At 38.1% G+C, this 27,650-nt stretch overlaps 2 protein-coding genes across 4 annotated transcripts; both read right to left on the minus strand.

Moving 5' to 3' along the window:
- Positions 1–105: 105 nt before the first annotated feature.
- On the minus strand, positions 106–6,496 carry LOC122344379 (CD209 antigen-like protein C). 2 transcript variants are annotated; one of them, XM_043238119.1, is made up of 5 exons: positions 6,298–6,496; positions 2,807–3,193; positions 1,946–2,049; positions 1,775–1,878; positions 106–1,697 (listed from the first exon to the last, which is right to left on the minus strand). In XM_043238119.1, the coding sequence occupies exons 1-5, from the start codon at positions 6,404–6,406 to the stop codon at positions 1,562–1,564; spliced, it is 840 nt and encodes a 279-aa protein (XP_043094054.1). In that variant the 5' UTR covers positions 6,407–6,496; the 3' UTR covers positions 106–1,561. The 2 variants fall into 2 exon arrangements, with proteins under 2 accessions (XP_043094054.1, XP_043094055.1); XM_043238120.1 differs by lacking the exon at positions 6,298–6,496 and adding an exon at positions 3,546–3,670.
- Positions 6,497–12,426: 5,930 nt separating this feature from the next.
- On the minus strand, positions 12,427–27,629 carry c3a.4 (complement C3a, tandem duplicate 4). 2 transcript variants are annotated; one of them, XM_043238078.1, is made up of 41 exons: positions 27,106–27,629; positions 25,834–26,026; positions 25,520–25,682; positions 25,360–25,433; positions 25,097–25,185; positions 24,427–24,509; positions 24,234–24,321; positions 24,021–24,126; positions 23,601–23,721; positions 23,364–23,479; positions 23,107–23,253; positions 22,766–22,969; positions 22,456–22,647; positions 22,223–22,378; positions 22,003–22,132; positions 21,839–21,910; positions 20,930–21,118; positions 20,632–20,746; positions 20,459–20,550; positions 20,098–20,237; positions 19,781–19,990; positions 19,543–19,600; positions 18,820–18,906; positions 18,540–18,743; positions 18,382–18,457; positions 18,135–18,294; positions 17,364–17,459; positions 17,096–17,246; positions 16,628–16,788; positions 16,367–16,525; positions 15,813–15,872; positions 15,617–15,707; positions 15,385–15,433; positions 15,062–15,152; positions 14,893–14,982; positions 14,698–14,803; positions 13,968–14,057; positions 13,777–13,857; positions 13,545–13,628; positions 13,201–13,336; positions 12,427–12,845 (listed from the first exon to the last, which is right to left on the minus strand). In XM_043238078.1, exons 1-41 carry the CDS (start codon positions 27,174–27,176, stop codon positions 12,707–12,709), a joined length of 4,920 nt encoding a protein of 1,639 aa, XP_043094013.1. In that variant the 5' UTR covers positions 27,177–27,629; the 3' UTR covers positions 12,427–12,706. The 2 variants fall into 2 exon arrangements, with proteins under 2 accessions (XP_043094013.1, XP_043094014.1); XM_043238079.1 differs by lacking the exons at positions 20,459–20,550; positions 20,632–20,746.
- Positions 27,630–27,650: the final 21 nt, after the last annotated feature.

The raw sequence follows: 27,650 nt of genomic DNA on the forward strand, positions 1-27,650 counted from the left end.
GCATATGTGTCGCTAGCATGGTGGCATATGCAGTGATAAGTTCCAAAATGTATTGTATTTTGCACAATTCAATGACAATAAAGACTTTATGTTCTTCATTTTTAAAGTCAAAGATGAAACCTGAATAAGTCAATAGTTGCAAAGCAGTTTGAGAAGCTGGCTTTTATTGAACAAAGGCATGGTCAAAGCAGGCAGGCGTCGAATCACAGCAAACAGGAGTATAAGAGGCAAGGCAACAACAGAACCCAAAAACAGGCAGAGGTCGGGTCAGGCAGCAAACAATCACAGTATCAGAGACAGGCAGGGTCAAAACCAAAGAATCTATGACTCGGGAGACACAAGGAAAACTAGAAACGACAATCCAACGACAAGCTAACAATAGAACAATGTAACCAGCAGGTGAGGGGCCTGCTACAGTCTTTATAGTCCTGGACGAGGAAGTAGCAGCAGAGGAAGTGAACACAGATCACTTAGAGGTAAGGGCTCCCTCTGCTGGCTTGGTGACAATTATAATGATATACTTTGTTTTTACAAACACTGGTACACTTATAGTACGCTTAGTTTTATGGCAATTTCACACCGAGTTACTGTTAATTTGATAATAAACACTGCGTAATGCTCATGAAATTTTCACAGTACATTTCAATCCCATTAACTTTCCAACACAAGTCAAGTCATCTCAAGTCACACCTTTAAAGTCACCGGATATTAAGTAAGGCATCATGCAGATACATTTTTTGGGGGGCAAGTTTGTTCACATAAAGGCTTTCAGAGGCCGGGGTGAATATCTAGATTGCTAAACACTCTCGTGCAGTGTGTGTGTCATTCATACTCAAAGCTGGAGGGTGCTCTCGGGCTAAAAGACCAAAACAGATTCATAAAACTTTACTTAAGATGTTCCAGGAAATTCATAATATGGACAAAAGCACCTGTCATCACCATAAAGACAGAATAGAAAGCAAAACTGTTTTTTTTTATAAAAATAAAGACAATAAACAGGATTGTGACAATGTACGGTTTACCAAGTCATCCTCAGGTTCTAAATAAAGCATATAAATAATGCAGACTAGAAAAAATTCATTAAAAAGACTATTGTGCCTTAAAAGTGTCATAAAAATGCGGTATTTAAGAGACCTCAATCAAAAACATAACCAATCACAAATCATTTCATGCAACACTTCAATTAAAAACAAAAGACAGGATCAAACCTGCTTCTCTTTTCTGAGCGAGGCAGATCTGTTCAAGACAGGATCTCAAAGCATCAGTTTAATACAGTCCTCATTTCCACCTGGATCTTTTTTTTTATAAAAGTACAGATTTTACAGAAACTACAGAAAACAAAAACAAAGCTGCAGAAAGACACATTTTGCTTCGACTCTGGTGTTTGTGGAAAAGTGGTTCTTCAGCTAGACGTTGAGATGGTCCTGTATTTTAAACACCGAAATTGCATTGAAATCGATTTATATCAACCTTTGCCTAATTGTATCTAAAAAGGCAAATTTATATTTTCCTTGTAAATGAATATCAACTTCACACCAAAACCACAAAAAGGGTTGATATGCTATTTCTCACAAAACACTTTTTTCTTTTGTGAACATGGCAGATCATTCCAGTTGTTCAGGACGGGATGTGAAGGTATCAGTTCAATACAGTCCTCATTTCCATCTTGATTATTTGGCTCACCTTTAAGCCAAAACCTGATTAACACACATAATATTTTCTATGAATCATTAGCAGAATTCAAAAAGACAGAAGTGTAGAGAAGTACACTTACCCTTGCTTCATTGCTGTATTATCCACCCATTTCATGTTGCCTTCCTGCTCTGTGTCAGACAAACCGATCCACACTCTCTCCTTGATGAATGAAGATATGAATCTCTGCATGAACAAAAACAAGTGTGATTCCTCTCATACATTAACATACTGTACACTCAAATGAACTCACCTGCTTCTCTTCAGTGTTGATGATGACCAGATCAGCTCCACGATCCCTGCAGTACTGTCTGCTCTCAGACCAGCTCTTCTCCTCATTGGGCATGAAAAAACAAACTGAACCACATATAGTTTTTTTTAAGTTTTTTTGTTCATTTTCTATTTGAATCCTGTTTAACATGTTAAAGAATTTAAAACATTATAATGACCGCATAAAGCATTATAAAAACAATTATATAATACATTTGATGTATTTGTGATTATAACTTGTATGTATAACGAACACCATATTAAATCTGCTTCATTTATAATGGACTATATCCTATCTTGAAATTGTTCATTTAAGATCTAAGTCGTTTGGTCGCTGAGCGTTGAGTGCTTCCTGTGACGCTAACGTTGAAGCTAATGTGAGCTAGCTAATACTTTCAACTAAACAATTGATATGTAGTTGCAGAGTTTTTTTTTTTTTTTTTGTAATGTTCGACACATTTATCTGATCTGATGTTTGAGGGGGAAAAAAAGTATTGCTATTATTATTACTGTAAGTGGTATTTGTCTGCGTAATTAAAATGGCAATATATGAGACGTATAATATATTATAACTATGCATTTTAAATCTATAAGCACAAATATGTAAATATTGTTACACATTAAAACTATTCTTTGTAAGATGAGCTCATATATTATCAAGTTATTTATAAGGCATTATGCATTTATTATAATGCCTTAGGGATACATACATAATGTATTATAAATATGTGTCACTTTTTCATTTATTTTAACACAGAAACATACAGTTTTTAGAACTGTATGCATAAAGACTAATTAAACTAGAAATAGTACATGTGTTACGCAAATACAGATGTGAACTAACCTCGTTTAGAAGCGTCCATGTTTAGTTCATCACTCAGAGACCTGACTTTACTTTCTAACTCCTGCTTCTTCTGACTCAAAGAGTCAAGACTTCCCTGTAACTGTTTTTTCTCAGCAGTGAGATCTTTGACTCTGGTCTCCTGCTCCAGTTTCTTCTGACTCAAAGAGCTGAAGTTGTCCTGCAGCTGGTGTTTTTCAGTCATTAGTTCAGTGTTATTGTCCTGTAAGACGTTGATGGTTTGATTGAGCTCTTCAGCCGTGTTCTTGTAACTCTTTATCAGGTCTCTCTCTGCTGTGATGGAGATGTTCAGCAGAATGATGAAGACCAGCAGAAGAACACAAATGATCCCGAGACTCGCTGTGATCAACACCAAACATCTACTTCCTCCTGACGAACAGGATACAACAGACACACACACACACACACACACACACACACACACACACACACACACACACAAACATTAATTTATTAGGTAAACCCTCTTAAATAAACCTATAAGTACTCTACCTTGTTTGGTAGATAAATGATGAGGCTTTTGAAGACTTTGTTCTTTTACAACGACAAGAACTAGGAAGTACTGTGAATGTAAAATGTAATGTATATATTACAATTAAAAAGCCTATGCAAACAAGAATATACTGAAAATGTAAATATCGTTTTCAACAAAGCAGTGACTACCACCTTATTTATAATTTCTCATCCGCTCAATCGTTAGCGATACCATCTTTCTGCTTACTTCTCTTCCGATCTTTTCCTTCATTCTCGCAGCGACTCTGTGTTTGAGGTCCAGATCTGTTATTAATATTTCTGCAGACATAAAAGGTCCCTGATTCCATGATTTGCTCTTACAGTAGAGTACAGTATGTTTGCTCAGATGAGGTGTGGTCTTTATAATGTGTAGCGTGTTTTTAAATAGTGCAAACCCTACACAGGAAGTGGTTTCATTAGTTTAGACTCAAAATCTAGACTTTCATTCTCAGTCTAAATCTCATGCTACACTATTAATGAATTTTAACTCTGTATTTAACTTCTTGATGTCAAAGCAATGTGGAGCTTTTCCTTGTTAACAAGAGAAACCTCTGACCATCAAAATGAACTTAAACACCCTAAAAAAAAGGGTTTTATTGATAACAAATGACTTAAGCGATGCACCTATGTCTTACACTGAAAGAGAGGAAAGGCCTCTCTTTAAAGACCATGTGGCCTTTAATAAACCCTCAGAGTCATGTGGAGTACTTTTTACAAATTTTGGGGTCAACTATCACTTTAAATCATGTTTTTAATCTGCACCACTGTGGTGTTAAGAGACAGAGAGGATGATGGTACAAAAATAGAGATTGTGGGATGTTGACTTCCTGTTTACAACTATTAAACATAAGTGGGTGTCAACATGATTTCTCAGCCATGTTTTAATTTTCTCAGAAGGTGTCACTGTTCTGCCATTTAACTTAAGATGGTTAAATAACTTGAATTTAAATGGCAGAAGATCAGCATTTCATACATCCATAGCTTGTAGATATATACAAACGTATCTGAATGCATTGTTAGGAAATATTCTGTTACATATTTATGTGGACTATTTTTGGCCAGGGACAAGACGTTGCAGTTGGACCAATGTTTGCTGGGATGCCATTAATGGGCTCATTCCAGTCCTCTTTTATGTGTTTTAGTTCTTTTTATCCATTGCATCTCCCACATATGTGTGTTTTATCAAAGTGGTCAGTGTTGCAAGTTGGTAAATGAAGAAACTTGCCAGGTTACTATGCTTTATTCATTTAAAACCTGGAGCTCACTATGGTCTAAATAATAATTGAGTTTGAATACTGGTTATGTTAAAACATAATCACCAATATCTGACTACATCTCCTCTTTGCTTGTCTGGCTATTATAACTCAAGTTACAGCAGCCAAACAAAATCTAATGTCAAAACTTTTCAGGCCAGAAGCCCAAATAAGTCAAACACTGATCACTGTAATGGTGACAAGTAACTTGTGATTTTCTTCTTTGATGATTCTGCTAGTTTGCATCGGATGTCTTTGATAATTTGATAATTAATTTGAACACTCTTAAGTGTGGAGCCAAATAAACTCCCGGGAGAGTTAATTTAACTCATCTTTTTGCTGATTATGTAGTTTCTCATGATTGATTATGCAAAACCTAAACTGCAAAAAGCTGTTTTAGATGTTACCAGGCCGGCTCATGGTGGTTATCTCTTCATATAAAAACATAATATATATGTTCACTGTCCAGCACTTTTCTTTCTCTCTCTCGCTATGTCTCTGCACATGTGTGAACGTCCTAGAGTGTGAATTTTCTATTAACACCCCTACATTTGTTTTTTTTTCTTCCTGTTTAGCAGTTGTTTAACTTCTCACTTTTCTATTAGCATGGTCACAAGAGAGCAGTTTAGTTTTCGCGCCAACAAGTGTATCCTTTCTGAAAGAGTCAAAAGACTCTAAGAAGTAAGAGTGAGAAGCCCTAAAAAATATATTAATAATTGAAAATAATATTTCGCTGTGGAATGAAAAGGTTGTTGCTGTCAATAACAAAATCTTAATCTGGAGATTAGACTTTAAATTAATTCAGTGCTTCAGGTCAATTAATGCTTACGTTAGAATATAAGCACCTGGTTGTTATAATTCAGTTATAACAACCAAACACTACGTAATATTGTAAAGTCAACTGTCAAGAGTAAACACTCATAACTGTAATGATAAAATTGTGATTTTCTTCTTTGGTGATTCTACTTGACATGAGGTGTCTTCAGTATTGGACAATCATTACTTAATTAATCACCTAATAATCTCATTAGCTTTAACACCTTGTGAGTGTTACTTTTAACAGTGTTTCAGTGTGTTTACATGAGTCCACGTTCAGTGTTAAAATAACACAGGGGATGTTGCTGTGTACTTGACTAGAGAATATAGGATAGAAGAGTCTTCTGATTGTGAAAGCCCGACTGAAGAGTGATTTTGACTTTTATAAGTCTGCAAATAACATAGAGGAACATAAAAAATACATGGTATTTTAAAAATGTGTTATGTTTTATTGATGAAAATGTGTTTGGACTGGTTGTCTGGTCTGACACAAGAGTCAAGGGCACATTACGTTGCATTTAAAAAAAAATAATAATAAGAGAAAGATTTAAGACCGTTATTTGCTGGCACTACGGAAGTTTCTGATGGGGCTATAGTCGTGCCCTACCCGAGTGACAGCACTGACTCTCCAGACCAATGGAGACCCACAAAACTACTTTAAACTATGCATATGGTAATAATACTGACTGTTTATCATTATATTCATTGCATACATATACTCCATCCGTAGACATCCTTAATCTCTAATAATACATACAAGTAGCCTCATGTTTTATGTCACATGAAAGTGCTAAAACAAAATTTGCTAACAAAGAAAACTTTGAAAAAATGTATAAAAAATATATGTTAATACACTTTTAACCGTACTCTTCTAGTATTTTTTTTACTTACTGTGTTTTAGATCTTTTCTTTCATCCTGGTCGTGACTCTGAGTTTGGTGTCCAGTTGAGTTCTTAATATTTCTGCGATCAACATTTTGATAAATATCCTCTATATCCATTGTTTGCTGTGTCTTATAGTACGTCTTCACAGATGAGCCGTGATCGTTAAAATACTGAACAGTATTTTTAGGACTGTCTTCACAGGAACTAGTTTCTTATCACACTGGTCTTTGGTGAGAATGAAGTCCTGCAGTCAGCTGCGCCACTAGTGTTTTGTACATTTGGTTACACGTCATCCTTTTTAGAAGACAACAAGAGGAGTTAAATGTATTTAAACATTATTACACAGACCAAACTGTAATAAACCTTTTAAAGCAAAACTTACTGGCTTGGTTCGTCCTCTGGTAAAATCAGCTGCTGAGTTCATTTCTGGAACAAAAATATGGCAAGAACTTTTATTCTTTGTCCCCTGGTTTCCACCTCTGATGGTTAGTAACAGAAATAAAAGCAATAACTACATTGGCACTGTGAAGAAGTCTCCAATGACCTTTTGGGTAACGGTGGCTTATACAGTGACCTCCATTCAGGTTTCACACTCTCTTCTATACTCAATACTTGACAAATTCCAAAAGCTTGTAAAGCTTTTAAGGATAAATAAGGATAAATAAGGATAAATAAGGATGCTCATCCATCCATCCATCCATTTACTACCGCTTATCCAGGGCCTGGTCAGCAGTCTAAGCAGGAACATCCAGACTTCCCTGTCCCCAGACACGTCCTCAAGCTCTTCCAGGGAAACACTGAGGTGCTCCAGCGTCCCTCCAGCGTGTCCTAGGTCTTCCCCGGGGCCTCCTCCCGGTGGGACATGCCCGGAACAGCTCCATCGGGAGGCTGCCCGAGTCACCTCAGATGCCCGAGTCACCTCAGCTGGCCTCTCTCAATGTGGAGTAGCAGCGGATCTACTCCGAGCTCCTCCCGAGTGACTGAGCTCCTCACCCAATGTCTAAGGGAGCGGCCAGCCACCTTATGGAGGAACACCCCCGCTTGTAACCGGGATCTCGGTCCCAAAGCTAATGACCATAGGTAAGAGTAGGAACGAAGTTCAACCGGTAAATTAAGAGCTTCACCTTGCAGCTCAGCTCATTCTTCACCATGACAGACCAGTACAGTAAACGTATTACTGTAGAAGCTGCACCGATCCATCTGTCGATGCCTCGTTCCATCGTTCCCTCACTCGCGAACAAGACCCCAAGAAACTGGAACTCCTCTACCTGAGGCAGAAACTCGCTACCAACCTGAAGGGGGCAAGCGACCCTCGTCCAACTGAAACATAGCCTCAGACTTAGAGGTGTTGATTCTCATCTTCACACTCTGCTGCAAACGGCCCCAGTGGACACTGTAGGTCATACAGGGCCGAACAGCCCTTAGCAATGGGCCCCTTACCCCATATTCCCTGAGCACTCCCCACAGGACACCGTGAGGAACCCAGTCGAATGCCTTCTCCAAATCCACAAAGCACATGTGGACTGGTTGGGCAAACTCCCAGGAACCCTCCAGTACCCCGCCTCCACATGATGCTGCAGAGAAATCCCACGAACCAATCAGGCCCGATAGGGCTCCTTCAGCTTGACAGCATCCCTTACTTCTTGTGTCCACCACCGGGTTCGGGGATTGCACCACTCTTTGTCTGGCTTGTTTGCCAGGGGCATATAGCCCTGGACAATATAGCTCCTAGGGTCATTCAGGCACTCAACCCCCTCCACCACATTAAGGTGGCGATCCCAGGAGGATGCTCAACCCTATAAAAAGTTTTTTTAGTCCAATATTAATACCAAACAACTTGGAGACATCAAAGATATCCGCACAAGGGTCACATTATCAAAAATAGACCTACTAAGAACACAATAAATCGGATCTGAATGCACCACCTGATCCATCACTTTTCTTAACTTATGAGCTAAATCCATAGGAAGTAAATTATAATTAGTGCAGAAAAGTGAAACAGGACGTTAGTTCTTTTTTGGGCTTCTCCACGGCAACCTGCCTGAAGACAAACTGTCATTAAGCACGTGCAAAAGATCCCCCCCTACTTCTGTCCAAAAGAACTTATAAATTTCAACCCGGAAGTCTGTCAATCCCTGGCACTTATCCAGAGTCCATAATTTGCAGGGCTTTGTACAGTTCGTCTAGTCTCAAAACACCTGACAGATCTCTGACACGTAACTCAGGCCTACGAAAAAAAGGACTCTCAGAATTTAACATCTATTAGATTTAATAGAAACACATTATAATAAATCCTATTTATAATGGGTTTCTATTAAATCTAATAGATGTTAAATTCAATAACTCTCAATTATACTGTAATATTGAATGTCTATAATCAATGATTTACTGATGTACTGATTTATTATTCATGGAAATATGCTATATTTTAACAGATGCCTGATTATAATGTTTACTTCAGAGTAACCTCGTTTTGTGCAATTTCAGTTTTCTAAGAATTCAAACTCAGCAGAATGTAAAATTAAAATCAAATATGTGTAAGCAAAATAGCATCCATTTTCCACAGAGAAATGTGCATTTGAGTATAGCACAGCACATATAGTTCATCAGCCCATAGTGACCCCATGGGTGCAAATAATATTGATATAGAACGGTCAGAATAGGCTTTGTAGAATAGGTGCACATACAGTAACAAAATAATTTTTAATACTTATCCTTGCTGCTTTGAAAGCAATGACTTTTGTAGTTATGTCATTTTTGAAAGAAAAGTGTTAAAAGTAACTGAGTTAATGAGGTAATTAAGAGATGCATAAGTGATGATTGAAGAAATTTTTAGTTTCCTTAATCACCATTTCAACGATCAGTGTTTATATACAAAGTCGTAAACAGAGACTGTAAAAATGTGTGTTAAAGATTGTGCAAAAATATTCAAAACTTGCTGAGCATACAGTCCCAAAAAACAATGCAACTGTGGAGACAGCCTGTTAAAATATATATATATATTCAATATGAAACTGAAACTTATTAATTGTTTGTGAAACGAGGCCTATGCATCAAAGGAAAGCCTCAACAAAATCTGATCTTCCCACTGCAGAAGAAATAGAAGCAGCTGTAGTCAATAGCACTTATTTGCATTTACAATGATACTGACGTATTTTTTAATGCATTTTACAAAATTACAACTGCATAACTAATGCTATTAAAGATTCATTTTCTTTATATACAATGTAGGGAAAGTACAGGAAGCTACTTTTAAATATGATGGTAAACTGCCAGTAGAAGGCAGCAATGAGTCACTGAGGTATTTATACAAACGATGTCCAATTCATTCAAGAAGAGCCTATCTTTACCAATGGTTTATTGATCGATTGACTCAAATGATTAATTCAGTAAAGTGTGTTGCTATTTATGACAAAAAGTCATTCTGACAGGAATCATATTGAACCCCACATGCCTTCACGAGAATATCTTATTAAGATTATAAACATGAACGATCTGTGTGACATTTGGAGGCATTTTTATGATGGACAGACACAGCAGTGTACATGAGCTCAAACTTGTGATAATTTTCTGTCTCTTGCAAACTTAGATCGTGTTTATAGTTTTAAACATGGGTATTTTAAAAAGCTGCGTTGGTTCTCCGGTTAGTTTTTCTGACCATCATATGATATTGTGCTCTTCCTTCTAAATCGAATTAAGCCCCACAGTGCCTATTGGCATTTTAACACAAACCAATTGTGTAATAAAGATTTTAGGAATGTATTTAGGTTTAGCTTGGTAAGATTTTGGAAAGAAAAAAGGTTCGGTTTGATTTTGAAAACATTAAAATAAAACCGTACCAACCATACACTTCCAATATTACCAAAGAGTTAGATAAGACAGAGATAACCAAATTACAGAATTTAGCTGATTCAGCAAGCATTCAAAATTATTAGAAAAAACACAGTTAGCAGACCTACTGGGGTTGAAAAAAAAATGGACAAAAGCCCTTTTTGCATGCTTTACCTTTTGAAACAGGAAACACTTTTATTAGTCATGCAGAAATACGTGAAAGAGCCTGCAATTTTTATGAAAATTTGTATAATAGTGAGTTGGGAGCAGGGTGGCATTCTGAGAGTCCTTTTTTTCGTAGGCCTGAGTTACGTGTCAGAGATCTGTCAGGTGCATTGAGACTAGACGAACTGTAGAAACCCCTGCAAATTATGGACTCTGGATAAGTGCCAGGGATTGACAGACTTCCGGGTTGAAATTTATAAGTTCTTTTGGACAGAAGTAGGGGGGGATCTTTTGCACGTGCTTAATGACAGTTTGTCTTCAGGCAGGTTGCCGTGGAGAAGCCCAAAAAAGAACTAACGTCCTGTTTCACTTTTCTGCACTAATTATAATTTACTTCCTATGGATTTAGCTCATAAGTTAAGAAAAGTGATGGATCAGGTGGTGCATTCAGATCCGATTTATTGTGTTCTTAGTAGGTCTATTTTTGATAATGTGACCCTTGTGCGGATATCTTTGATGTCTCCAAGTTGTTTGGTATTAATATACTTCGTTCCTACTCTCACCTATGGTCATTAGCTTTGGGACCGAGATCCCGGTTACAAGCGGGGGTGTTCCTCCATAAGGTGGCTGGCCGCTCCCTTAGACATTGGGTGAGGAGCTCAGTCACTCGGGAGGAGCTCGGAGTAGATCCGCTGCTACTCCACATTGAGAGAGGCCAGCTGAGGTGACTCGGGCATCTGAGGTGACTCGGGCAGCCTCCCGATGGAGCTGTTCCGGGCATGTCCCACCGGGAGGAGGCCCCGGGGAAGACCTAGGACACGCTGGAGGGACGCTGGAGCACCTCAGTGTTTCCCTGGAAGAGCTTGAGGACGTGTCTGGGGACAGGGAAGTCTGGATGTTCCTGCTTAGACTGCTGACCAGGCCCTGGATAAGCGGTAGTAAATGGATGGATGGATGGATGAGCATCCTTATTTGTGGAGAACTTTACAAGCTTTTGGAATTTGTCAAGTATTGAGTATAGAAGAGAGTGTGAAACCTGAATGGAGGTCACTGTATAAGCCACCGTTACCCAAAAGGTCATTGGAGACTTCTTCACAGTGCCAATGTAGTTATTGCTTTTATTTCTGTTACTAACCATCAGAGGTGGAAACCAGGGGACAAAGAATAAAAGTTCTTGCCATATTTTTGTTCCAGAAATGAACTCAGCAGCTGATTTTACCAGAGGACGAACCAAGCCAGTAAGTTTTGCTTTAAAAGGTTTAAAGGTTTTACAGTTTGGTCTGTGTAATAATGTTTAAATACATTTAACTCTTCTTGTTGTCTTCTAAAAAGGATGACGTGTAACCAAATGTACAAAACACTAGTGGCGCAGCTGACTGCAGGACTTCATTCTCACCAAAGACCAGTGTGATAAGAAACTAGTTCCTGTGAAGACAGTCCTAAAAATACTGTTCAGTATTTTAACGATCACGGCTCATCTGTGAAGACGTACTATAAGACACAGCAAACAATGGATATAGAGGATATTTATCAAAATGTTGATCGCAGAAATATTAAGAGCTCAACTGGACACCAAACTCAGAGTCACGACCAGGATGAAAGAAAAGATCTAAAACACAGTAAGTAAAAAAATACTAGAAGATGGTACGGTTAAAAGTGTATTAACATGTATTTTTATAAATTTTTTCAAAGTTCAAAAACTATAGTATGTTGTTCTGACAATTGCTTAGAATAAGTTTAGTTATACAAGAGTTCAAATAACTAAAAAGAACAATAGGGTACTTGATCCTTCACTTTAAGTTTACTCATGACTGATTCCCAAAGTGCATTACAACATACTACATTATGCAATTGGTTTGTTTTACAGTTGTTGCTCTAGAGCTAATAAAATGGTTATTGTTACAATAATAAAGATTCATTAAGTTTAATTGTTACCTTTGTTGTGAATCATGTGCGTTAAAAGTGTACTTTCCCATTTTAAGTTTAAAAGGAGTATACTAATAGTACTCTTGAATAATCTTTTTCTAAGGGTAAATATAAACAAGCATTCAAAAAATTGCATATCGCCGACAATAATAAATCAGTACTTGCTAAAAGTTTGTTGTTTTGGAATAGTGAATAAGGGGATGATCAGAACAGGTGATCTTGCCCAACCATATTTATTATGGAAATTTGCTTAGACGTGCATGTGTCACAATAACAGATTGGCGGTGTAACAAGTCATGCTTAGGTATACATTAATTCACCACTGAGCAACAGGATAATGGCAAATGACATGGGATAAAACATCAGCAATCAAAATGAACAGATAACTCATGTTTAACATACATGCAAGTTGAAAATGAAGCTACACTGATTTTTCTGTTTTGTAATGTTTCATTCAGTCACTAAGCATCTTGAAGCAATAGTCGTGTGACGTATTAGCTGCAGCCGAAGCGCAGATCCTGCTGGAGACTCAACATGCCTTTGTATTTTTCCTTCAGTTCAGCGCTAGTCTTGCTCTCCTGCAAGCTGGGCCAAAACTCCAGCCATGTCCTCTCGCCCAGAGCATACTGACCGCTGGGAAGAAGAGCACGTTAAAGTAGGGCTTACGTCAAAACAGACAAAATGAGGCTATTATAAAATGTGGCGTATTCGCAAAAATCAGTGATATCTGCTTCACAGCACTGCCGGCTCAAGAAAATACTACTTTAGTCTTTCTACTTGGGCTTAATTCAATGTCTTTGTAATTAGTTGCAAAAGTCGCTAGCAAATTTCTCAATAAAAATCGCTACACAACTAATCCTACACCGCACCAGCATGTATGCAGTTTTAATTAAAAGAGATACATTTGACCTTTCGTAAAAGTCTTTCGTATTTCAGGCTCTTATAGATGCACATTCACAGATCAGGATCGCAGGACAAACACACTTACATTTTGCGAACCAGTTGGACGTCATCGGCCTGGCCCATGATCAGATAGCTGCTACCTCGCTTCAGGTTCAAAGCTTCTTTGCACGAGCTCTGTAAAGAGAAGGTACGCTGCTCTCCCTCCACGTCTATTTCTAGACCTACACAAATTCGCCAGTTAGCACAAAACAACCAATGTACGGTACGATAAAAACCATTGCGAGCAGACGTGGCTTGTTATTCTCGGATTAAACTTGTACTAAGTTATCAGAAGAACCTCTGTGAATCACTTTGCGTCTTACTGCTGGCCAATTATAACGGCAGGATTTACAAACGTTGACACGCTGTGGTTGGGGCGAGGAGTTATACCTCTTTTGAGGGCAAGGTCAATCCTCATATCGTAGTAGACCGTTAAGTCATCCTCGCGTTCTCTCAAAACAACAGCTTTGTAAACTGTAAAAATAGATCAGATGTGGCTTTATTAATTGATTGAATAGATTGATTTAGCATCTTACTGATGCCCAGGTTAACTAATAATTATAAAAAATATGAAAACACGATCACTCATTGCACCAAAGCATGCACACACATAATAAATTACCGTAATTTATTTTAGAATCGCAGGCTTTTTTATTACGATGAGCCTCAATAATGTTCTCCTTCTTTTGAAGACTGCAGTTTTCTGTTTGGGAAAATGGAATGAAAAATGAACTTGTAGATTAACTTTAGGCCTGTAAGTTTTTATGCTTTTTAAGCCCTTATTATTATTGTTATTATTATGAAACACGCTACCTTCGGCACACTGACAGACATCGTTCTTACAGATTTTCTGAAGGGCTCCCTCCTTCTTGGTTGGATGATAAAACTTCACACAGCGATTTTCTAAACACGGAAGACAGTTGTGAAGTAATATTGCAGTTACAGTTAAAAGCAAATCACTTTGAGTTAATAAAAGTGTCAAGAGCCCAATGAAAGCAAACACTGATCTGCATGATGGCGATGGTTTTAACCAACAAAGGCATTAGATAACAACACATCATATTTTCTAATTCTCAATAACAGCAGGCGTTCATTACTAAAGCACAATCGAATTAATGTACTTTCTAAACCCTGAACTTTACACCGGACTTTAATGCAGCAACATGTCTAAATGCAATTGATTTAATAAGATGTTGAAAATACGTCCACGATGATCACATTTTAACCGAATTTCTACAGGAAAAAACTTTCATTGTGGCTCTTTAGGGGATGTCCGAAAAGACTTGCTCAGTGGGAAAGAATAAAATATTAAGTAACATTGTGATTTCACAGTGCGTCAAGTTACCAAACAAACACACAAATGCAAGCATGACCTCCACAAAGTGTGCCAACGATCCTACAGTATCCTTCTCATTCGGTGTGACAGCCTTCGAACCAGCCCCAAACACCAGTCTCACTTTCCTTTCAATGTCCGATAGAGTAAATACACAAGTGTGATGGCATAAACCAATAACACACGTTTGCCTGCACTTCAGCTTCATACCTATAGAGTAGTATTCATACACAGTGACTGCTGCTGGTTGAAGGAAGCCTCCGTTCATTATTCTGTGCAGCCGGAATGAAATCTTATCGTTCCTTGTATGAGAAACCTGCCGAGTGTGAAAGTAATGATGGCGTCTTTTTAAAACATGGAAACACTTTTATGTTGGTGCTTTCAACGTAAACCTGACTCACGGACCTTGTCCAAGTAGATGATGAGGGATCCTCGCTCTGAAAGCTGCTTGTTCATCTCAAATTTCTGAATCATTCTGTCACGTCCGGTTGACAGCTGCCAAACGAAACGACTTAGTTTTGGAGAGTCTGACATCCAAAATGTACATTTCGTCAAAAGCTAATGCGATTCATACCGCCTTAAGATCATTCTCATCCACAACGAATCCCGTCAGTAATGATACGTCCAATATAGACATGGAGGCGTCTCTGTTACCAGACAGATATCTGTGGAGTCATCAAAGCAAATGTAAGCTTTCTTTGAAATATTAAGAGGTTCAGAAAGATCTCCTAAACTCTCACTCCATTTGATTATACTGGGCTGGTAAAAATAGATTTTGAGAATGCTTACAGAAAGAAAGAAGGAGACACCTTTTTGTAAAACTGAAATTTGAAATTTTAACTTTGATATTCAGTTTATTAGGTAATAAAAATGATTTAAATGCACATATTTGCACACCTGGTATTGATAATGAGTTTGTAGGTCTCAATCGCTCCTTGATATGTCACTAAAAAAAAAAAAAGAAAGACAATGTTCCTGTTATTTTCCATATTTCTTAGCTGCTTTGCATATTTAATCTGCCAAATAAATAAATGTGAATGTATACAAGATAGTAACGGGCAATTATTTAAAACCGTCAAGACATACCTCAAGCTTTTTTGCTAACTTTTGTTAAGTTATATTATATTACCTTTATTATCCCTTTCAAAAGCCAAAGCAAGCTCAAAGTTCTTGCAAGTGCTTTTGCTTTCTTTTGGTTTTGCATAGTACTCAGACACAATCTACAGAGGAGAAAACAAAACGAAACAAAACACAATTAAAGGCAGTCTCTAAGGTTTAATGTAAGGTCAGAATTCTCTCTTTTTTTGCCTTCTTCAGTCACTCACGGTTACAGAGGCCTTTCCAAAACCCCTGGTGCTGATGGTGATCTGCCTATTAGATGGAATCTGTGGATTAAATTAATAAATACATACATACTTCATTCATCTTGATAAAGGGCATCGAATGTAGATGATTAATATAAGACTGAGAAATAAAAGTTTCAGGCGTACATCAGTGACCACAGTCTTTACTGCATAAGTGAAGTATACACTAATCCTTGGATTAATACACTTAATCCTTGTTTAATTCTTGGTTTGATTAAAATTAATGACCCGGACAGAAGCTGACATATTAGGCTGTGGTCACTTTAAGCCACTATAATGATACTCATTTGTTCTTGTTAACTGTTGATGTTCACTTTACAGAACCGACCACAGGGCCTTTAGCGCCGCTTTAGAAATAAAAATACAGTACGAGCTATTTAAAAGGGTTGTGTCTTATAAGACGTGATGTAAGCAAAGTCTTTTCTGTGCGCCATTCAGCAAACAGTACCACAATCAGTGCTACAAGATGCAGTACGAAAGGCCATCATGTTTAAGTGAAAACCTATTTTACTCACCTTTCCTGTTTGAGTGAGATGAGTGTTGTCTTTGGTGAACTTCCACACAATCGGCAACGGGCTGCCATCCACTTTTACCGTCATCTCCAGATCTAAGTGCTTTATTTCTTTAACGCTAATCCTGTACTCGGCTACAGCCTGAAACACCATGATGGTGGCCTGGGATGGAGGAGACAAATTTAAAGGATTTTTTCATGAGGCTTCAGCTTTTTGGCCTTTAATCGTTTACGGTGATGCTCATGCTGGATGTAGACTACAAACCTGAGTGGTGCCGTATCCTCCGTTGTACTGCCTCTGGTTGTTTAGCCAGTTTACGATGGGAGCCGTATTCTGAAAGTCTTGAGTTTTAACAAGAGCCAAAAGCGCATAGGCCGAAGCCTCTAAAGTAAAGCTAATGCTCCCAGCAGGCCAGTGACTTCCATCTGTTTGGGATTAATGCAACTTAGTTTTATGTGTGTAGCACTTTTCGACATACAGATTGTTATAAAGCATCTACATTTGCTGAGAGCAGATTGTTGACTTTTAATTTCATACTGCGTTGCGTTGTTGATATGAAATGCATTTTTGTTAAGCATCTTCATCACTTAACTTTGATACCTAGACAAGAAATGCTAATGCTGTTAGGGTGAAATGACATTTAAACATTTAAGTACAAGTAAACAGACAAAGTACATTGTTAGGTTAAACCGATCATTCACATGAATTTAACAGAGATGGCTGTATCTTTACCTGCAGAGGCTTTTCTCAACAGGGCTTGTTTGTCGAGCGCATTTCCATTGGCAAGAGCATAAGATACCATAGCCACGGCGTAAGGATTTGTCAGCCCATGTAACTGAGATCTGAGGTACGCAACGGCTTTATATATGCTACTGTCAAGACTCTAAAAAAACAAGCAAACAGTTGATTTGGGAGCGGCATAAACAGGTGAACGAAGTGAGCTAGAAGCACGTTAACGTTTTCAAGGGATGCATTTAACTCAAAGACTGGCAGGACTCACAAAGACTTGGCCGGCACAGAGGTTTCTCCCCTCCTGCAGGGCAATGAGCACGAAAGCCGTCATGGATGCTTGTGAATTTCCCCCATGTACGTTCCCCTGTGCACAGTGAGGTAATAGCGATATTTTAAAATAAAGGAGCTAGTAAAGGCAGGTCACAATTAACCTTGTTTTGTGAAAATTTGACCATCAATGAGAAACAGAACAAAATATAGTTTCACCAAATAAACATTCAGGAACAAAGAAATCTCTCGACACAAATTACCAACCAAGTTACTAATAAACTTGGTTGGTGTTCAATGTTACTTCTGTGTTGGTGGAGAACTGTTTTTTTGTCAAAAAATGGTTTTGGACAGCACTTAGGTTCGTCTGTTTGCTAGCTATTAGAACAGCGCTGTTTATTTTATCATCTTTATTACCTTATTTGATTAAAAATTGTGGTATGGTAAGTATAATGTAAAACTGTGGTAAGCATAATGACGCTTCAAGATTTAGAAGATAAAGTAAAGCATCAGGTTTACTTTGGTAGTTAAACAAATGCTTGCATGTTAATGCTGCTGTGTAAAATGATCTATGTTGGAATTCATCCTTCATATTCCAGCTTAATCTGCTTGTTTTGCAATTTTTTGCCCCATACAAAGAAAAAAGAATAACTTAAAGCTTCAAAATTGCTGCATCAAAATGCTATGGCGTTGTGACACATATAGTACATATATTTTATTTCAGTTTGTTCCTTAAACAAATCTCCTATGGGCTTAAACTGTTCTTACTCACAGTCATCTCTCCATGAATTACAGGGGCATCTTCTCTGAAAACACCATTCGGTAACTGCTTGTTCACTATGAGCCAATTGAGAGCAGAGCAGATCACATTTCGGTCTATGTGTACAATGTTACTGGCCATGGCAAATACTTTAGCAACATATGCTGTCAACCTTTAGGAGAAAAAAAAAGCAAAACTGAGTCTTAACAATGGTAGGATTCCTGATTGACAGTTCTTAATGACCAAACGTATTAGTTACCAGGTGCTGCTTGAGCGATGCGGCCATGCGGCGTAGGACCCATCATTTTTACGATATGATAGCTGTTTATTGTAACCTGTTTATTAAGAAAATAAGATGAGCATACTTTATACAAATGCGTTGGAGCAGAATAGTTGACTTTGCAGTGTTTCGTTTACCTCTCGAGATGTACGTAACTGCTGTCTGCCTAAGCCCAGACCTCACGGTGTGCCACTGATTGGTTTTGTCCAAGTAATGGGTTGCAATGACTGGCATCGTTAGGCCAATCATGTTCTGCTCCCCACAGCCACCAGGCTGGATAATCAAGGAGCCCATGGCGTGGCCGCTAATAGCCTTCTCTATTGTTATACTTATTACGTCTCCTGTGAGAGTGACACACCGGTAAAAATCAGGCCTGTTTTTATTTGTCAAGTTTGCAGAAGATGTTAGAAGAGTCACCTATTGCTGATACATATGTGATCGCAGGTGTGTTAGGTGCCTGGTCCCTCAGTATAAGGCTCCTGATAACCTCTACATGTTCACCACCTGTTCAAGAAAGACGAGAACCATGCAATCACAGTTTACTCTTATTTGTGCATGCTAGACGTGAATTTCGATCACTGCTGTGGCCGTTATTTAATATCTGTTTGAGACCAGGATAGAAACTGAGGGGGTTTTAAGGGATAGCTCACTCAGGAAAGTTGAATTCTCTTATTAATTATTAATTACAAACACACAGGATCATTCAGAACACAAACAAAAGATATTTTTGATGAAATCTAAGAGCTTTCTGACCCTGCAAGACGGCAAGGAAACTACACGTTCAAGGCCTTGAAATGTAAAATAAAAATTGTCCATGTGACACCAGTGGTTCAGCCGTGAATTTATAAAGCTACTTTTTGCGTGCAAGAAAAATGAAAATAATGAAATTATTGCTATAACAGAATTAAAATTTTTGGGTAAACACTTTAACAACAAGGTCAGAAATTAAGTAGGGCTCAAGACAATACTCATAAAACAGAATGAGAAGAAAACACTTTCAACCACTCCAAAAATATTAAGTAAAATGTCCATATATATATATATATATATATATATATATATATATATATATATATATATATATATATATATATATATATATATATTTTTTTTTTTTTTTTTTTTTTTGTAAGCCCTTACCTGTATTAGTAGGACTGAATTGTCGATTTTCACTAATTTTGGTCAAAACGCCTTCAGACTAAAGAAACAAAGCAAAGAATGAGTGAGAGAGAGAACAAAAGCAGTTTAGATCAGATTCAAATGTTTGCCATCTTTAAACCTTGGGAAAAGTTGAAGGGAATGTACAGCAGTTCATTTCTTTCAACAACACTCTGCAATGATCCGTCTAGTTAATTGCTCAAGAAACTCATTTTCTTACCACCACTAGGAGGTCTTTCTTCACGCCATCATTCCCGCGTCCTGCAGCAGCTGCCTTCACTTCAATGGCATGGCGTCCCAAAGACAACGGGACGATGACAAAAGGTACAGAATATGATGATTTAGCATCTACCGTGACAATGGTATGGAACTTTCCTCTCTTGCTAGCCGGGCTGCAGATGTCTTTGGTTTCCATCAGATCCACACGTACCTACAAGAAAGATGAAATGAAACTCACACATTCCTTATGAAGAAAGGAAGGCTGGTAGTGGAGAAATCACATTCTGTGATCATGGTAAACCATTCCTCCAATCTGACCTTTACTTTCCTGCTGTACAAGTTGTGGATAATGGCTTTGATTTCAATTTGCTCATTGCGCACGGCTGAATATGGTAGCTTTAGGTCAATAAAGAAGTTCTTCACCACTGTCATCTCATGGACGTCTGCCACACAGATACCTTTATAGAGTAAAAAGAGAGAAACATCTTACAGAAAGCATGTATTGCAGGCCCAAAACACTGTAATTCCAGTGAAACCAAACAGTGTGGAGAAAACACTGAATAACACAATTAAAGTCTGGAGTAATCAACAGCATGCCACAAAATGCAATACACAACTTTGGAAATGGCTGCAAATACCCCTTTAATATGAATTGCGTGTTTACAACAAGAGTCTGTACCATGAGTGCTGGACAAGCTAATGGCTGTGATTTCCCAGGTTGTTATGGAGTCTTTCAGCTTGAGTCCATCCCTGGGTAAGGTGGTTGTTTGACTAAAAGAGATATCATCTTTTACTAAAACTTGAACATCTCTGGCTGAGCACTGACTGCTGGAAGCTGTAAGTCAAACTCACCACTGGCGGTTCAGTGACGAACATTTGGGCAACGCCACTTCCTCCCAAAGCCAACTTTCAGGAAAGAGTGTACGTGTCACAATATCATCAGAGTTCACAAAATCCTCGCTTTCACCTGGGCGTGAATTAGTGATTATTATTATATTGATTTATTGAAAAAAAAAAAAAAAAAAATTGGAAACCAATTGCTAAATTGTAGACGCAAACTTGTAACACCTATGGGGTAAATTCAAGGACCATCGGACTCCAAGAAGATTTTAGGTTGAAATGTGTACGTTATAGTCGAGAATGCTCTTACTGCGGCTAAGAATCCCTTCTTCAGCTGTCTCTTCGTTACGGGTGGTCATCTCACGGCAGCAGTGCAGGAAAGCCTTTCTGCACTCCTCTTCATTCGAAATGAAAGATGCCCGATAGTCACAGGTGTAATCATCTAATTTCTTCAGTCCATCCAAGCAGCATTCTCTCTCATCACCAGAGTATTTGTTCACTGGAGTTAAATTAAGCAAAAGAGGAAAATTTGGTCTGATAGAAAGCTTAAATATTACAGCAATGTTGCAAACCTAAGATTACAGAAAAATTTCATTTTTTGGTGTGGCATTTTAGTCGGAATGCACGGCATCAACCTCAGAATCGATTCAGTTTCGAAACCAAAATTAGTTCTCATCTGACATCGACAACACTGCTGTTTATTTACTTTAGATGTTACTCACTGTTTTATGTGGTATACACACTATTTCAATATGCAGTAAAGCAGAACACACATTATAAACTACAATATTTAAACAAATATATATTATAAACTAATTTAGTGGGTAATTCAGGAACAAAGTCCCTCACATTAATCTGCTAAATGGTTTCAGAAGATTTAAACAATTATTTTAACCACAAGGTCTACAAAATATTTCTCCTCTCATCCTCAGGACATGCCAATTTCCCCAAACCTATCCCTGAGGTTTCTTCCTATCATCCTCAAATTTGTATCAATTTATCTTGAGACACATTCTACCCATATATTCCAAATATACCAAACAGTTGATCTGTTGATGGCAGTTTCTTGGCAATTACTCTGGAATTAACCTTACGTCAAACCTTGGGACATGCCAAGGGAAATCTGGATGCAAAAGTTGAACACAATACTTTTACATCTACTGCTTTTTATCTGTTTTCATTGATCTATTGATATAGTTTACCCTTCCTTTCTTCTTACCTAGAGACTGCTGGAAATTTACTATGGTTACATCTCGTTTTTTTCTTCGCAATGAAGACTGGCATTCAGCATCTGGAAAATGTATTGGATTTACAAAGATTCGTTCATTGAGAGGTTATTAAAGTGGATATTTTTGAACATGATCTAAATCTCTATGCAAGTACTTGTCCTGATGCTGGTGCCTCCAGCAGAACTGGACTCAAACAACAGACCAGCATCGCTGAAAACGCTCATACTGTCTTTTCCACTTCCTGCTGTGCAGCCAACATCATGTGACTCAACGACATCCCAGATCTGTTGGGGAAGAAACAAGTCAACGAGAGAAAGGCAATATGTTTAGGTGGTATCATTATCAATGGTGAGTTTCAATTCTGCTCCACAAACCTTTGTTTGAGTTATTCTGTTCTTGTTGTTAAGAACATAAACACCTTTATCCACAGCCACTAACCCAACTTTGGCTCCAGGATCCCCTGTTATTCTTAGGCCAAAACCTTCACCGGGGTTATAGACATTGACTGGATCATGAACTTCCACTTTAAGCTGGAAGATCAAAGCACATAGATGAACATTACAAACTAAGATTAATTCATAGTGTTTAGTCACCAGGGCTAAATCACCTTTCCCATGCACGTGTCCTTCACATCCACCCAGACTGAATCAGACACCACCTCAGACGAGCCCACATGATAATACGCCACAAAGCGGAAGGACGGCACCATGTCTTTGGTTATAAGCACAGACAGAGACACCAGAGAGTGTCCTCTTCCGTTAAACTTGCCCACTTGAACGATCTGACCTTTGCTCAAGATCTAAAAAGGATGCAGATAAAAAACACTGAATACATTTAGAACATTTAACAAACCACATAAGAACAGACCGCATTCATAAGAATGTCTCTTCTTGGATCATGGTATGGTTGTCTCTCACCATGAAGGTGAAATCTTGATCTCTCACTCCTGGACTTCTTCCTAAGTTCAAACTGACTTTCATTTGATCACCGATCTGAAGCTCTGCAGCCCCAATGCCGATGTGCAGGTAGTTGTTAGAGCCACTTTTGGGCTTGTAGGCCTGAGCCGTCATCTTCTTTACTGCCTGCTGATCCCCGTTTAATTGTGGATCTCTGGTCTTTGCCTGGAAGGAATATATATATTGTTTTTTGATGTGCTGTGAACTGTATGCTCCACTGCTTCTGTTAACTTGTCTATTTTTTTCCTCGATCATCAGTGAAACTGACTGAACATCAGTGCTGTTGAGATGGCAGGTCTTACGGTGATCTCCAGTGAGGATGATCCTCCCGGAGTGTTGATGGTAGCCTTTGCGATGCCATTGTCTCTTGTTTGACCTCTGACCCCTCCAGGATTGACCTCCACTTCTACATTTTTAGCAGGTGTTTGGTCAGGATTTGTTACGTAGACCTTTATGCAAAACCCAGACCAAAAATATAAAATGCGGTAAACATTTTTTCAACTTTTTTCACGTACGTTTCCAGTAAGTTTGTTTTTTCTTTTTGGATAAAATGTTATACCGAGACGTCGAAGGGCATCCCAGGTTTGAAGAAGTGTGGTGTTCTTTTGAAGTGGATGGTGTACGGAGACGTCACAATCTGAATGCCTCTCTTGTGTGCTTCTACCATTTCACTGCCTGAAACACAAGTATGATAATAATGAGAAATAAACGCATGCAAATGACATGTTTTCAAGGTCTAAAAATGTTTATGTTGTTTTCCGGAAAGAAATTTCACCAGACTTTGTGCAGTTCTTACCAGATTCGGTTAACACGCTCACTGTAATGTACAGTGACTGGCCGACAAGCTGCATGATGTTTGGGAAGGTCTCTAGGATTTGTCTTCTCTTCAGCTCTGCTTTTCCACTTCCATCCCAGATCTCACATTCAACACAAAACCAGTAGTTTGTGTCTTATCAGAACTGTGTGACTGCTTGTGTATGTGTTAACTTTTCATTCTCCACATATGAAAACATCTATTATTCTATCTCATTAGACTATTATTTGTGAGTGAGATATAATGAACAAATAGACCTTTTTTAAACTGTAGGTTTGCAGTGTTCGTGAGGGCCAAATTTGCATTTCTTTTTCCATTTTTAAAAAATGGTGGTTGAGTCATTTCAGTCTGGTCTTTTCACAAATGCAAGCGTATGTGTGTGTGTGTGTGTGTGTGTAGTACCTGCACTCTCTGTAAAGAGCCGGGTATACTTATCTTCCCTTTATCTTCAGTCACCACACCAAATACAACAAATCCGTGACCATTGACTGTCTCTCCAAACAAATACCTTAAGGATACACACACTGACAGCTACTATAAAGACATACGCGTTAAACATTTCTTAAGAAAGCTATGCGATTCAAAATAATGCAATAAAATTAAAAAGTACTGTACTTGGCTTTAATATCGACTGTTAGACTGTCATCGTTTACGTAGAAGAAGGCTTTCTCTGGACTCAAAGAGACCTCGAAGCTGGGCAGGACTGCAGGAGGAACAGGAAGAAGCTAAGTTGATATCAGTGAAATGCAGATGTTACGATTTTATCTTTGCGTCATTTTCTTTCGTAACAGCTCGCAGAGGCACTTACCGTATTCTTTGACTTCAAACTCACTGGAGAAGTTCTTCTGTGGGCTGTTTTTGTGCCACGCCACAAGTTTCCACAAGCCCGAGCTATTTGGACACCAGATAAAAAGGTCATTATCTCTTATTTCACAATCTTAGTTTGAACTTATAGATTCTAGTAATTTCTCAATTTTCAACAAATAAATAAAAAATAATAATTAAATACACATTCCATTTATATTTTCTTACAGAAAGATAACATGTGCTTTTCACATATTTCACTAGTATTATGTTGTTATTATATCAATCAATCGCTTTTATTTATACAGTGCTTTTAATACTGAAAAGTATCAAATAGGAGAATTATTATATCATACTATATTATGAATGACAACTGTAATGTATTTTTTAGCAATTTTGCCATTTCTCAATTTTATAGCACTTAAAACCAAAATTATTTGCAATTTCACACTTATATTTGAAAGACTTACAAAAAAAAATGGTACAACACACAAATGGTGCTTATTATATTATATCATATAATATATACATTTTACTTTGTATATATTGTTAAACAAAAATATGGATTAAAATGAGCTTCTAATGGTAAAATATTGTACTGCTTTTTTTGAAAAGCGACTGAGCAATATTAGGTTTAACTTTTAAGTTTTATTCAAATATTCACTTGTCCTCACCTGGCCGGGTCCGTCAGGCTGAAGGTTCCTGACACCATTCCTGCACCAGGATAAACAGATTTGCTCTCTAGGCTGATGCCATCAGGTGTCTGCCAGCATTGAAGATGATATTGAAATATTTATGAAACGTGAACACAAACGCATTGACGAAAAGTACAAAATTACAAAAGTAATTACAAACGTCTCCAACAGAGACAAAAATGTTTTGCGGCTTCAAATTTTGGACCTCGTTGCACTTTTATACACATGGAGGACACATTTACCAAGATCTCCACTCTGACTCCACTTTCCACAGGCTGTGTCATGCCCGAATTCAGTGAAAACACCCGGTAATAAACTACAGGGAGAAGACAAGTGTTAGGAGACCATCTTTGTGCGAGAACTTTGATGGAAACAAATGCAGAGCAGTTAATATCAGCGCACCCGTGCTGTCTGGAGTGTAGATGGTCTTGTCTGTCTGTAAAACTATGTGTCCAGACTGAAAGATCACCATGACCCTTTTCTCCATAAGCTTCTGTGGAAACTGGGCTTGCAGGACGGCATATTGCTGCACTTTTTTGTCGAAGGAGAAAGCATTTCCAGGTATCTACAAAGACAACATAGACAGACAACTAAGAAAAACTGAGATGGAACACAGCAAACCGGCATTTACTGAAATTTCACTGTACAATATGTCTATATTCAAACATTTTCGACAAGCTCCTCCTAAAAGCATTGTTGTCCGTGGAGCGTCTCACCTCGATCTCGATCAGATCCTGGTAGTTCTTGCCAGGGTTCAGGGTAACCGACGCACTCGTCACCACACGGTTATCTTTAGGGTGCCTTACTGAGATTTTAACATTCAGATTGGCTCCAGAGTAGTCCTGTGCCTCCACAAACACTTTCTCTGGGGAGCCCACCTTCAGTATATTGGGTGCCGAGAGAATGTAGCTGAACAAAACAAATCCATTTAGGAGAAACCAGTCTTGGCCTCATTTCACAGAGAGCAGTTTTTCAAAGGACACAGCACTACATTTATTAACTGAACATGAGTGCTGCCTAAGAAGATCATTTATGAGATGAATTAAATATATTTCAATATTGCATTCTGTTTTGAGTGATTCGGTTGGAAGAGATACAATCGCTTCTATCGAAAGCGATTGCACAAAACACTGCCCCTGTTTGACAGATCTGCACCAAAAGCTGGCCATAGCAATGACACACGTCAGCCACAAGCAAAGAAATAAACCAAACTGGACCTTATCTGACCCACAAAATCTGTGTATATTAAATATGGAGTCATCTCAGCCTTAATAAACCCATTGACAATCACTGAAGAAAAGAAAAGAACAGAAAAAAAACACAACTGACTGGATGAATTCAACTGAAGATAAAAGACAATAAATCTCTAAAGATCTCAGCAGAGGAGGATTAAAACAACTCCACAAACATCACTAGCTTCACGTATTACTATTCAGACTGACTTTCTATCAGGCGTAAAGAAGCTCTTGAGAATTAACAGGAGTTTCAATCAGACATTTGTTTCATTGAGAGTCGTCATAATGATGATTACTGTCTATTGATGTCTCTGGTGATTTATGGTCGAGTTAGCATTCAATGTGAGGTCATTATATTTTTGCGCTATTCAAGTCATTTGTTCAATAATCAATAATCAAGTCAATATTTAATTATATTAAACATAAAATAGTGTAATTTTTTTTAATTCTGAATATTACACTCTTTTCCTCCCACTTCTCAAGAATCAGTGATATAATTTATTATATGTTATTAATTATTATTAGGAAAGTTTCGGCTGAATTTTTTCCCAAAAAGTTGAGATCTGTAATTACAGGAAGCAAACATACATATACAAAATATAACATTTGTCTAAGAAATTGACTGATTTTAAAATTCTGAAAATTGAGATCAGAGATGGTGTTACATGGTGTAATCCTAGTGTGTGTGTGTGTGTGTGTGTGTGTGTGTGTGTGTGTGTGTGTGTGTGTGTGTGTGTGTGTTGTGATACTCACAGTGGGGTGCAGAGAGAGAGGAGAGGTAATGAAGCGACAACAGCCGCCAGCCACAGCGAGTCCACGCGCATCGTGCCTGTTTGTCCTTGACCAGCTCTGAACTAAAGTACAAGACTCGCATTCACAGTATATTCATCCTTCCTCATCATCACCATCCTCCTCCTCCTTACTGTCAGTCATTGGGTAAGATGGGTGGAGGGACCTGCGCTATGATTCAGCGGAGCAATATCCTGTGTGATAAAGTTGTGATATCTTCTCTTTCCTCTTCTCTCTCTCTAGTTCAGAGCATCACAGCGGCACAGACCTGGGATGGTATCATGCGCTAGTAAATAAATGAGTTAATTACCTGTTATATTGTGAAAATAAGTTTAGCGCCCATCGGCGCCAACCGAATACCCTTTTGAATTGTATATTTCTGTCGCCGTATGCAAACTCATAGTGAGCCTGAAGTTCAAAAACCGCAATTTCTCAATCGATCGAGTTGCTGTTGGTGGTTGTTGATCTACAGTAATGATTGTAATATAGTTTGATCTCTCATAATTTTT

Source organism: Puntigrus tetrazona, chromosome 1 (genome assembly GCF_018831695.1).
Source record: "Puntigrus tetrazona isolate hp1 chromosome 1, ASM1883169v1, whole genome shotgun sequence".
Lineage (NCBI taxonomy): Eukaryota > Metazoa > Chordata > Actinopteri > Cypriniformes > Cyprinidae > Puntigrus > Puntigrus tetrazona.

Excerpts from the sequence above, each read along its gene's own strand:
- c3a.4 (XM_043238078.1), bottom strand. The coding sequence starts at position 27,176 with ATGCGCGTGGACTCGCTGTGGCTGGCGGCTGTTGTCGCTTCATTACCT. Across the intron at positions 19,601-19,780 it reads AGAAAGACCTCCTAGTGGTG|TCTGAAGGCGTTTTGACCAA; the intron begins GTAAGAAAATGA and ends TTGTTTCTTTAG. Across the intron at positions 18,907-19,542 it reads ATTCAGTCCTACTAATACAG|GTGGTGAACATGTAGAGGTT; the intron begins GTAAGGGCTTAC and ends TTTCTTGAACAG.
- LOC122344379 (XM_043238119.1), bottom strand. The coding sequence starts at position 6,406 with ATGGATATAGAGGATATTTATCAAAATGTTGATCGCAGAAATATTAAG. Across the intron at positions 1,879-1,945 it reads TCAACACTGAAGAGAAGCAG|AGATTCATATCTTCATTCAT; the intron begins GTGAGTTCATTT and ends TTGTTCATGCAG. Across the intron at positions 1,698-1,774 it reads AATACAGCAATGAAGCAAGG|GTTTTGGCTTAAAGGTGAGC; the intron begins GTAAGTGTACTT and ends TGTGTTAATCAG.